Source organism: Lipophrys pholis (genome assembly GCF_963383615.2).
Source record: "Lipophrys pholis genome assembly, chromosome: 19".
NCBI lineage: Eukaryota > Metazoa > Chordata > Actinopteri > Blenniiformes > Blenniidae > Lipophrys > Lipophrys pholis.
This window is the reverse complement of record NC_137647.1, coordinates 7,191,422-7,203,776: the sequence shown is the minus strand read 5'-3', so window position 1 is coordinate 7,203,776 and position 12,355 is coordinate 7,191,422. Positions and strand designations below refer to the sequence as shown.

The window sequence follows — 12,355 nt, the reverse complement described above, 5'->3', positions numbered from 1 at the left end:
CACCACTCTGGCCCGTCCTCTCTCTCTCTCTCTCTCTCTCTCTCGCTCTCTCGCTCTCTCACTATCACTCACCGCTCTCATGACGCTTCCTGTAAGCCCTGAACTCAAGCTGTGGTTACGAGTGGAAAATGTCACTGGGCACTAAAAAGAGACGAGAGAGGGGTGAGAAAGAGGGGATGGAGGGATGAGTGACAGAGTGAAAGAGAGAGACGAGTGAGGGAGGAGGAGGAGGAGGAGGAGGAGGAGGAGGGGGGTGTTTGTACAAGACTGTGAGGTACTGATGAGCGAGTAGAAGAAGGACAGAATCTCCACCACCAGAAGACAAACTTGTGATTTCCTCTCCATCACCACCGGTGGCCAAGTCCCGTGAGGTATTGTTTTTTATTTTAATATCCTCATCATCCTCATCATCCTCATCATTCTTACAGATGCATGATTCATTTCTTTCAATGCATAAACTGCAGCGCCGCGCGTTTCAAAGACGTTTCAGGGGTGAATAACAAAGCGAGTGACTCGGCGCGGCGGCACAAAGGGCAACTTGTTGGAAACGTGAACCTTCTCAGGTCATCGCAGCTCGTCCTGTGTGTTCGCAGGGAGAGATAAATAGACGCATAAATGAACACTGTTTTAAATTAGGAGCCTTAATTTGTTGTTCTACGTGTCATTCGGGCTAATTGAGTGCGACGCTGGTCTTTTTGCCGTTCGCTGACAGGAAGCGCTCGCTAACACAGTTAATATATTCTCTGTCGCGTTATGAGTCAGGTTACATTGGTTCTCGTTCGCCGCAGCCTCCTCAACACCAATCCTACCAAATGTATGTCGACTTGTGTGTTTTCTACTTCCACGTTTCACTCATGAGTTTCAAGAGCGCTTTCAATTCAAACGCACCGAATCACTAAAGCGGTCCTCAATTCGTGCCTGATTATTTTACCGCTCTGTTTTCAGAATCTCTTTGGACAGATGTGGAGTCGGCCATGGAGAAGCTCTACCCCGTCCTGGCGGCTCTGTTCTCACTTCACGCAGTCCACTCCCACAAAGGTTCACACAAAGAAACAAACGAAACCGAAATCTCATCTGAACTTTTGTTTTGTTTGTTTGTTTGTTGTTGTTGTTGTTGTTGTTGTTGTTGTTGTTGTTGTTGTTGTTTTTAACCTTGTCTGTTGTGTCTGTGCCCCTGCAGGTCTCCTCTGTACCAATGACTACCTCAGCAGCGTCAACTGCTCGTGGTACGGCTCTGCGCCGGATCCCGGCGGCGACTGTTGGATCACCGGCGTCAAGAAAGTCTTCGTCCACGGGAAACCAAAGCTGATCAAGTGAGACGTCACAATCCTTTTTTGTGGAATTATTGAAGAGATTTGCATTCATCTTGATGGAGTCTGTTCTCTGTTTCTTAGCCAAAGCTGCCAGCTGACGCGGCGTGAGAACTCTCTTCCAGGCTGCAGTTTCCTGTTTGAAAATCGAGTAAGAGACAATAATAGACGTGTCTCATCCACATCCAGTGGAATCATATTCAGTCATGTCGCTTTCAACCTGGTTTCATTTCTGTAGCGTCAATTACAACACCATCATCATCGTCTCACAGAGGCTCATGAAATACTTACTGGGGAAATACTACTGGTAATATTACTACTAGTACTAGTAGAAGTACCACTGTTAGTAGTCGTAACAACCCAACTGGGTGGGTGTGGCTCAGTTAGTAGAGTGGTCGTCTCTCAATGGAAATTCTGCAGGTTCAATTCCCCAAATTGACTCTTTCCACGTGTTGAAGTGCCCTTGAGCAAGACACTGAACACCAAATTGCCCTCAATGCAAGGACTGAGCGTCCTGCATGGCAGCCGCCTCCACTGGTGTGTGTGTGTGTGTGTGTGTGTGTGTGTGTGTGTGTGTGTGTGTGTGTGTGTGTGTGTGTGTGTGTGTGTGTGTGTGTGTGTGTGTGTGTGTGTGTGTGTGTGTGTGTGTAAAGGTGTGTGAATGATTCATAGTGTGAAGCATTTTGATTGATCGAGCTGTTGAAGTGGTGGAAGAGCGCAAGTGAAATCCATTTACACCTATTACTACTGCTATTGTTACTACTGTTACTTCTACTACTATAAATACTGCTACTACTGGTATTACTACTATTACTTCAAATGCTACTATTACTACTGTTACTTCTACTACTACCGTTACCCCCACTACTATTACTATTGTTGTTGTTAGTATTACTACTACAACTACTATTACTACTGTTACTACTACTACTACGACTACTACTGTTACTATTACTACTACTACAATTATTACTACTGTTTCTTCTACTACTACCGTTACTCACAATACTATTACTATTGTTGTTAGTATTACTACTACAACTACTATTAATACTGTTACTTCTACTACTACTACTACTACTACTACTACTACTGTTACTATTACTACTACTACTATTATTACTACTGTTTCTTCTACTACTACTGTTACTAATACTGTTACTCCCGTTACTATTACTATTGTTGTTGTTAGTATTACTACTACTACTACTAATACTACTACTATTACTATTACTACTACTACACCGATATATAAAAAATATATTAAAAGAGAAAAGAACAAAGACATACACATTTAATTTAAAAAAGAAGAGTTTCCATACATACATACATCCACCCACACACACACACACACACACACACACACACACACACACACACACACACACACACACACACACACACACACACACACACACACACACACACACACACACATACATACATACATCCCAGCTGACTCAGAGCGATGTCAGGGTCACGTCACCAGTCCATCACGATGTAAACACATGAATTTAAAGTCCTTAATTAACCCGAAATGCATGTTTTCGGAGTATCAGGGGAAACCTGAATATTCAGAGAAAACTCTTTCCCACACAAGGAACACATGCAAACTCGTCACTAGAAGGGCTGGGAGCGTTCTAACCACTCCATCTCGTCTCACTTCATTGATCCCTGCAGGAATTCTCCGGGTTGGAGAAGATGCCCAACATCAGCATGAAGTGTAACGGCACTTTGGTGGCGGCGATCCATAACTATAAACCGAGCGGCCACAGTGAGTCACATTTCACTTCATGTGGGCCAGATGAAGATAGGCTCACTCATAATCGTATTAGAATCCAGTCGAAATCATTTGTTCAACAAATGATTGTTGTTGTGTGTGTGTGTGTGTGTGTGTGTGTGCATACAGTTAAAATGTATCCTCCACGTGCTCCTCGGGTCAGTTGCACTGCCAATGGAACGTGGATATATTGGAGTCCAGGTCACAATGTTTCACACTATCTGACTCGCTTGGAATTTCAAGTTCAGCTCAAAAAGAAGGAAGAAACCTGGCAGGTGAGTGTTCCAGCGTGAAAGTTCAGGACAATTTCACGAGAAATACAACGGACATGAGCTGAAACTAAGACGTACACATTGAAAGCTCATGCAACCAGACTCGTCGTGTCGTCATTATGCTGCGGGTCAATTTCAAAATAGTTTCTTTTTTTTTTTTTAAACTTGTCACCAGAGGGCCAACGTGTTGTACACCAACCACAAAGACCGGACGATCCCAGTGGAGGAGCTGAAGGGGGACCTGCAGCTCAGGGTGAGGGTCAAGCCCCTCGACAGGAAGAACAGCCAGTGGAGCGACTGGAGTCCCACGACGTCCTGGACGGGCCCTCCGGACAAGCCGGAGCCGTCAGAAAATGAAGGTAGACGCAGGGAAATGTTGGGCAGACTTGTGGCTCCGCTTCCCTCGATGCTCACACATAGATGAGATATTTGCATTTGACAGTTTTTCGCTTTCGATTCCAGAGTGGTGGCTCCGTCACACAGCGGTGCTGTCCGTGGGATTGCTGCTCCCGTTGTGTCTCCTGATTTGTGCTCTCCTGCTTATTTACAGAAGTTGCAAGAGGAGGGGGTGAGTGCATTGCAGCTGTGTGCGTGTTTATTTTCACGTGTTATTTTTGTACAACCTGTAATGACTCGCCCATGTTGTTTCAGGCTCCTCAAAGAGAAGCCCATTCCGAACCCTTCAGAGTACCTCACCGTCTATGAAGGGAATCTCAAGGTAAAAAAAAAAAAATTAAATACAGGTCTCTCTAAACCTTTTCGCACAACATGCACCAGAGTTTCACAGCCGGTTAATTTCACCCCAAAACGTCGCTAAATGTGTAGTAGAGTGTGTTTGCAAAGTACAGCAATGAGTTTCTTTATTCCTGCGGCTCTTTCATTCAAATGTTCAGTCAGTATCAAATGTATGGGTAAAGAAGCTTTTATTTATTTTGTTTGTTTGTTTCATTGGTTGCATATAAACAATAGTTTGTAACCCTGAAAATGAAATGTATTTTATATAATTATATTATATTATATCATATTATATTATATTATATTATATTGGATTGGATGAGATTACAGTAGAGTAGAGTAGAGTAGAGTAGATTTCCTCAATGAAATGTATGTTCCAGCAAGCAAGAATCCAGGAGGAAGGAGACAGTACTGCATCAATCAATCAATCAATCAATCAATCAATCAGGCTTCATTGAGGTTGAAATTAGAGCTGAATTCATCTTTTGTGGCGAAAAACTGGTGAAAGAAAGTTTGAAACTGGAAGCTGAAGCTCCACCGAACCCCCCGAGACGGAGCGTGAACCCAAACAGTTTGTTAGTTTCCACTGATAAAACGTTTCACCAGAGCCCTGCTTCACCTCCTCAAGTCTTTTCTCCCACACAGGACTGGCTGAAGCCTCTGAGGGTCTCCCCGTCGTTCTTCACGTCCCAGCCATGCGAGCAGATCTCCCGGGTGGAGGTGTGTGAGGACCGGGACGCGCTCCCCACTTCTCCTCCTCCCTCAGGCTCCACCAGAGCCCTGCTTCACCTCCACATCCACCCCTCTGGCGGCTCCCAGACCAGCGGCGTCGCTGGCGACTCGTCCTCCTCGTCCTGCTTCTCCAACATGGGCTACTTCATGTCCAGCTCCTCCGGGGGCTCGGCTCGCACCGACTCCAAAATGGCCTACTTCACCTATCAGGACGATTCCTGTGCCCTCCAGCCCTTCGTCTTCCCTTCGCCCGCCACCTGGAGGGCGTATGAGAGTCTGAAGAAAGAGCAGCACAGCCCAGACTCTGGCTTTTGCACCGGAAAGGATGAAGAACTGGACATTGACCTGGACGGAGAGGAAGATCTGGATGATCTGACCTCACATCTTCTGACCCTCCCTCTACATCTCCCGCTCCAGATGTACCCGCTGTCCCGTCCACCGTGTCCTCCTCACCCTGTCTTCGTGGCGCCGCTCTCCTCTGACCTCCAGCAGGAGGAAGTCCCAGCCACAGCTGCTAGTGGCGGCTCTGCGGCCTGGGTCGTTCCCAGTGCCGCGTGCAGGCCTTCCTCCATGCCGGTGGAGCCGCGTAAAACCGGATATCTGACACTCAAAGAGCTGCAGATGACGTTCAGCAATAAATCCATCTGAAGGGGCGACGTCGTCACCAATTCTCAAATTGGGTCATTGTTGGGCCACACGGGTGGAGCCAAACCAAAAGCAAATACACGAGCAGACCAGCGTATTACTTTATAATGGAATTTTTATATATATATATATATATTTTTGGTCTATATTTTAAAGATAATTCTAATTTCATCCACAATGCGGTCTAACGAGGTGAGCATGGGTACTATTTGAAAACACCACTCAGTTCCAACGAGGTTTCAAGATGGGAACGCATCGATCCTGTTTGGGTTCCATGTCTGGCGGCTGACGTTCAACCTGGAGCTCTGATGAAGCTGAGGCGCTTCAGACTGGAGGTTCCTCCACCTTTCGCTTTATACTTCCACTCCGCCAGCATCTCAGGTGAAGCTTCGTCTGTGCAGCTGCTGAATGCTCGGATTAACAAACGAGGGACTGAGTCCTGGCCTTTAGAAATGTAGACTCTAATAAAGGACAAATACATATCAGAATGTACCTGCGTTGGATGAAGGATGACAGTCTGTGGAGTTTGCATCCAATTGCAGTTTGAGTAACTCAGCTCGGGCTTCAAGCTGCTATGAAGACTTGGCTCGTTATCTGTGTGAGGCTGGTGTCAAATTACGAGAACATCGCGCTATGTTTTGGCTTGGCCGTTAAGATAAACAGCTCGGGTTTAACAAATCTACGTCCGCAGCATACACAAAGGTACTTACTGGCCCTGGGTGTTTGTGCCGATTGTTCTTTTTTTTTTCCAGGCAGGTCATCGATGCAAACGGTTGATTTGGAGATTCACATGCAACACTGAGCACTGACGGACGGGCTCAGTCAACATGACAATCTGAACCTGACGCAAAGAGGCAAACGGCGCTGACAGGGGCTGCTGGGGTGATAATTAGGTTTGGGACGATTAGACTAATTCTGAAAGTAAATAAGGTTAAAATCTGAGCAGGGAAGCTGAAAAAGTGACTCAATTTAAGGGCCAAAATTGCATAAACAAAAAGGGAGCGTGGCGTTAACTCAGTGAACTGTATGGCAATGTTCGTGGCCCTGCTTGCCATCGTACAGGAAGCATCTGTACATACATGAACTTCTCCCTGTAAAACAAGCGGAAGCCATAAACATACGTCACCTGAATAGTTATTAGACAGTTTAAAAAAAAAAAGGAAAATTGCTAATTACATTCCTTGACTAGTTATCCCAACCCTGGCATTAATCATCTTACATTTACCATATTGAGAAGTATCATACTTCTTCAACAACATGTACTTCAAACTATCTATATATCATTTTTGCTTGACTTTATCTGCATGTATAACAACATTGCAATGTGGGAATTACTTTAAAATGTATGCAGCTCTGTTAAGAACAGCTCTCTTTAAAATAAACAAAAAGCACAACGACCGCAGGATTTCAGTGAGCTTTGTATTACTTTAACTTGTGAAGATATTTGTTGCGGCAGTTCTTTCAGACTTCAAAGATCAGTTGAAGTGCTTGGATTTGTGTAAGTAGCTCCAAGTAATCCTAACAAATAGCCCGCAGTGGTGAATGTGAGCGTGTGTGTGTGTGTGTGTTTGACCAAAGTCAGCTGGGATCATCTAAAGCTGAATGAAATGGAATCGAAGGTGGATGGACGGATGGACGTGTCACGAAAAGTTCATAATAACGTGTAATCACTCACATAAAGTGACTGAGCCGATAACAAAATCTCAGCATTTTACTTTAATTGACACTGATACTGTCTCTGTCTTCTTATATAGTCCAGAATTGAATGCTTTGTAAAAAAAAAAGTCCACTTTATTCCAGTCACGCACTCCATATTTTATCCCATATTTTAGCTTTTTTGAACGTAATCTTCTTAAAAAAAAACCACATAAAATAAAATATATATAATCTTTTAACATGAACTAAATTACAATATTTCAAATGGATGTGGTAATTATCAGTTAAGATTTGAAAAAGCAAATAATCCAGAAAAGAATGAATAATTAACTCAAGATTTCTACATCTTCCAGGTCTGGATGAATCAGGGGTCTGTAACCTTTATGACCAAAAGAGCTGTTTATCAATAAACAATTGATCACAAAACGTGCAAATTATCTGGAAAAACAACAACAACACATCTACAAAAATGCTGCATTCATGTTTCATCGCTACAATTCAGTAATATTTTATTTGAAGCCAATATGAGTACATGTTCCTCTTTTTTAAAATGAATTGAACAGTTTAAACTATATAAGCAATCTTAACCTTTTTTTGTCTGCGATTTTACCATTTCTGCTGTTTTGCCTGTGGTTTTCTTTAAATACTTTTAACAATTTTTTTTCTTTTTTTTTCGCAACTTTAGCTATTTTAGCTCTTTTGCCATCTTTGGTTATTTTCAGCCAGGTGATTAGACCATTTCTGGACGTAAAAACTGTGTAGTATGCACCAAAGAAATTTTTTTTTTATGCAATTTAAGGCCACATATTTTTACATTTATATAGAATTTGGTGGACGCTTTATGCCACGTGTGGCTCCAGAGCTGCGGGTTGCAGACCACTGGTCCGAATGATCCCCACCTCTCTAAATCCTTCTCAGTCGAAGTCTGACATTTCGGACAGAGTTGGTTTGAATTTGTGAAGGTCGATTTGTCTCCACCGACACGCCGCGGCGTCTGTAAAGAGACCAAACCCAATAAAAAGCTCTGGTAGAAATGTGTCAACCTGTGACTTCCTGTGTGTGTGTGTGTGTGTGTGTGTGTGTGTGTGTGTGTGTGTGTGTGTGTGTGTGTGTGCGTGTGTGTGTGTGTGTGTGTGTGTGTGTGTGCGTGTGTGTGTGTGTGTGTGTGTGTGTGTGTGTGTGTTTACATGTCCTGTCAGCTGGTCCCGGTGGTGTGTTGCCTGTGAGAGCGAGTGTGTGTATTAGTGCGGTTTGACATTCAGCTGTGACACAACCAGCAACATCCGCTCACCTCACAACAGGATTGACATTATTTCGCCATGTCAGTTTAAAAAAAAAAAAACATACACGAGATGCTGCTTTCCATCTGCGTTTCTGCAATCTCTTCTCTTGGTTGGTTGCACAACGTCTGGCAGGAGCTCTTCGGTTTCAGCGACCACGTCAAATTACACACGCCATCAGACGGTGCCACAAACGATTCACATTAATATTCACTACTATATTCAGTCCTCGTATCCTCACGACATGGACATTCGAGTCAAAAAAAAAGAAAAGAACAGAGTCAAATAGATAGGATTTTATCCCCAAGTTCAATTTTTCATTTGACTTTATGATTCCAGAATCTATCGAAATGATTCGTTACAGTTTGAAAAAGAAGAAATAGCAGAGGGAGAAAAAATACGCCAAGAATAAATCTAATTTTCATATTTGCTTTAGCTTTATGTATCTATTAGTACTTGTATATAATGAGCTTAAAATAGAATCGAATAGAATTGAATAGAATAGAATCGAATCGAATCGAATCGAATAGAATAGAAAACAAAATGCTTTAATGATCCCAGAGGAAGGTTTTATTTATCCAATAAATATATCTACATCAAGGCTGAAAACCTTGTTTTTGCTGCAGTATTTGAAATGTCCACATTCTCTGTGTGCTTTTGTAATTTATCTCCAGCCTCCTCTTAAAATCTAGAAACATGCATGTTGGGTCATTTCAGTCTGAATTCGACACTCGTGTTTGTTCCGTGGATAATTTCATCCATTTGTACCTTATACACACCTTATACACATAAACACCCGGTATAAGTTTAATGTAGGTTTTTCAAACGTACACGAACATAAACTGTAGAAACACTGACGCACTTTTTCACATCGCCACTAGATGACATTAGAAAACTCTGAAGCGGTGCCTTGCCTTCCTCTCATGCCTTACAAACACATTTATTCCTACACCGACACCTTGTGCCGTGATTCCAAGTACTCGCCTGAAGATCCACTGACAAGATCATTTAATACTCAGCGTATCAGAAGTCGGACCAGAACCTCAGTGTGAGTCGCTCAGGTCGCTGACGTCACCTCCCATGTCAAGATGTTCCTCCTCCATTGGGAGCAATTTAGGGTTTTGGGGGTGATTTCAGACGGGGGATCAAACAGGGTGACATTCAGCTCGACCAACTGAGCCACGGAGAACTACGTATTGAATTTCAGAGAGTTGCCCCTCTCATATATTTATATTATGTGTACAATTTGTCCACTTTATATATTGATGCACAAAGTTATTATAGGACAAACACAATGACCATAACGGTTTTATTTCTTTTTAATAAATCATTTTTGATCATTTAGATCTGTCGCCCTGGTTTGACTCAGTTACTCAGCAACCTTCGATCTATCAGAGCAGAAATACAAGAGAGAACAAACCCGATGAGACATTCTGTTAAAAAACTAAAAAAAAAGAAAAGAAAAACCCACACAGCCCCTTCACTTCCCTTCATGCACCGTTTGATAAACACCTCACCTTAAAACGGAGGAAGTCAGAATGTTGCCCAATATCTCCGAAGCAGCTCAGGGGAAAATATCTATTTATATATGGGGGGAAAAGAAGGGACAAGATACCACGAACTTTGTTTAGTCAGAGGATAAATATCATTATAGAGCGGCGCCATTCTTGATCGTCCAAGAAATTGGAAAGATTTAGAATTTTAAAAAAAAACCTGCATTTTATACAAACTCCTGACAGAAAGACTCACTAAGAACATGTTAACCTGCTCACTAAAAGTAAAATATGTCATTCCTGATAATAACGTCAGGGTAAGAAATATCTCTGCACACATTAAATGTCTTTTAATTCTAATGTTAGAATATTAGTGAAACGGGGTTTGTTTTGGAGTGGATCCCCGGGGAGGAACAACGACGACAATACAGAACAATCTGAGCAGGAAGAAGAAAAAAGTGTTTCGGCAAAACTGAACAATTCAACAGAAAATGTACTGATTTGTTGTGTCTCTTAAGGAAACTGTTGAAAAGTTAATATCTCGGTCGTTTTTACAATTTATGTGGTTGTTTTGTTTCAATTTAGGACATTTTCCTCCAATTAAAAATAGAAAGATAGTTTACACTTTAGCAACCATTCAAATATAATAAACAAAATATAGATGTAAATTGAGTCGGTGTAAAACGCTTTGGAAATACTGCTGCGCAAAAGATGAAACTATTTTATATCAAAAAGGAAATGTTAAGGTAGTTTTCATATCAACTGGAAAAAAAAAACGTAATAATGATGGAAACCTTGATAGTTATTATGTTTGATGCTTGAAGTAAATTCAATCGTTCCAAATGTCCCTCGTCCCTCACACACAAACTTCCATAGTAAAGATGGACCAAACCATTTTCAGTCTGATTAGGAGAGAAAATACTCTGTGTTTTATATTATTGTTATTAAGAGATGAGGTATTAAGAAGGAATTACTTTATATTTTCACTGGAATAAAAAACAACTATTTAAAATTCCCTACAGTGATTTTCTTCATGGATTTTCTCCAATAAATCTGAAAATGTCGAATAAGAAAATACCAACAATTTAAATTGTTTTATTCGACTGCCATTATTTGAGCCTTGTCTTTATTTTATGATCCGCCACTAAATCCAGGAGTGGAGCCGTCAGTTCACCTGCGAGGTCAAAGGTCAGACGCACGAAGACACTGGACCTAAAGTCCTGGATGACACCCGCTGAGCTCGGAGGACAAATGAGATTTAAAGAAACACGCAGGAGGATTAAAAAGCGTGGTAACCAGGGGCGGGACGGGTGAAGCAGAGCAGCATCAGGTGGGTTTTTTTTTTTTTTGGTTTTTTTTGTTCCTCCTCACAGTGGAGACAGACTGAATCACACACAGGAATGTCGTCCTGTTGTAACAGCAGAATTTGTCCATGAGAGCTCGAGCCGCCCCGGGGTCCCGCACTCAGTAATGAGTAGCAGCTGTGCTCGTCGTGTTCCACACATCCTGCCTCAGCCGCCGCCGCCGCCGCTCGTTCTGCCAGAGGACTCAGGTGCAGCACACCCCGGGGGGGTGCTGCCGTTTGGGTGTCTGTTGTAATCCCCCTGCAATGAGGTGAACTCAGGAAGATTGTTTTCTGCAGGGACTGAGAGAAAATCGGATGAAAACTGAGGATTTCCGTTGGTACCTTGGCGTTTGGGATTTGGAAAGATGGTTTGATCCTGCTTATCCAGTCTTGTAAATCCAATGTCGAGCCTCAGCCCAAAAAGAAAAATAATAGATTGAATTGTAAACACAAGAGAGGCTGGCACTCACAATAATATGACAACAATGTGAGAGAAATTCAAAAAAAAAAAGCTGGAATAAAGTCAACAGTAACTCACTACTGCCACCTAATGTATAAAAGGGGTAAAACTTATAATGTACAAACTGCAGCTTTAAGGTTTAATTTAAAAATTTAAATAAAACACATTGAGGTGTATAAGACGTTGTATATTTCAACCTTTTATATCACAAGGATACATGAAAATACCTTTTATTAAACAATTCGTCAAGATTATTCTCTTTAAACACCAGCCAATAAAATACAGTAATTTAGTCCTTGAATTCCCCAACATTGAGTTTTTGTCACCAAATTTTTTCACTAAAATTCACTGAATGTTTATTCAATTATTTACTTTAATGGCGCTTAATGAAGAGCTGTAGTAATAAAGGCATTTATTTACTACGCATTTATGTTATGTTAAGTATTTATGTTTAATATTGTAATTTACTTGGATTGGATTTTTAAGTTTTTTGCTTTTACTTCACTATATAGTCATAGAAATGTCCCATTTTCTGCATCATTATAATTGTCAGCTTTAGTTACCGTCCAGTTCAACAGTGAGGTTGGAATAGCACAGGCAGTTTAAAAATAATAATAATAATCCAACAGGCTCTTTGAAACTCTTTT

The 12,355-nt window shown here is 41.8% G+C and overlaps 1 protein-coding gene across 1 annotated transcript; it reads left to right on the top strand.

Annotated features, from left to right (window-relative positions):
• The first annotated feature begins 244 nt into the window (after window positions 1-244).
• Window positions 245-8,155, top strand: LOC308124980 (interleukin-2 receptor subunit beta-like). The gene is made up of 10 exons (XM_080488418.1): window positions 245-371; window positions 946-1,038; window positions 1,181-1,313; window positions 1,395-1,461; window positions 2,991-3,084; window positions 3,220-3,365; window positions 3,538-3,721; window positions 3,825-3,930; window positions 4,014-4,080; window positions 4,743-8,155. The coding sequence occupies exons 2-10, from the start codon at window positions 975-977 to the stop codon at window positions 5,475-5,477; spliced, it is 1,596 nt and encodes a 531-aa protein (XP_080344544.1). The 5' UTR covers window positions 245-371; window positions 946-974; the 3' UTR covers window positions 5,478-8,155.
• Window positions 8,156-12,355: the final 4,200 nt, after the last annotated feature.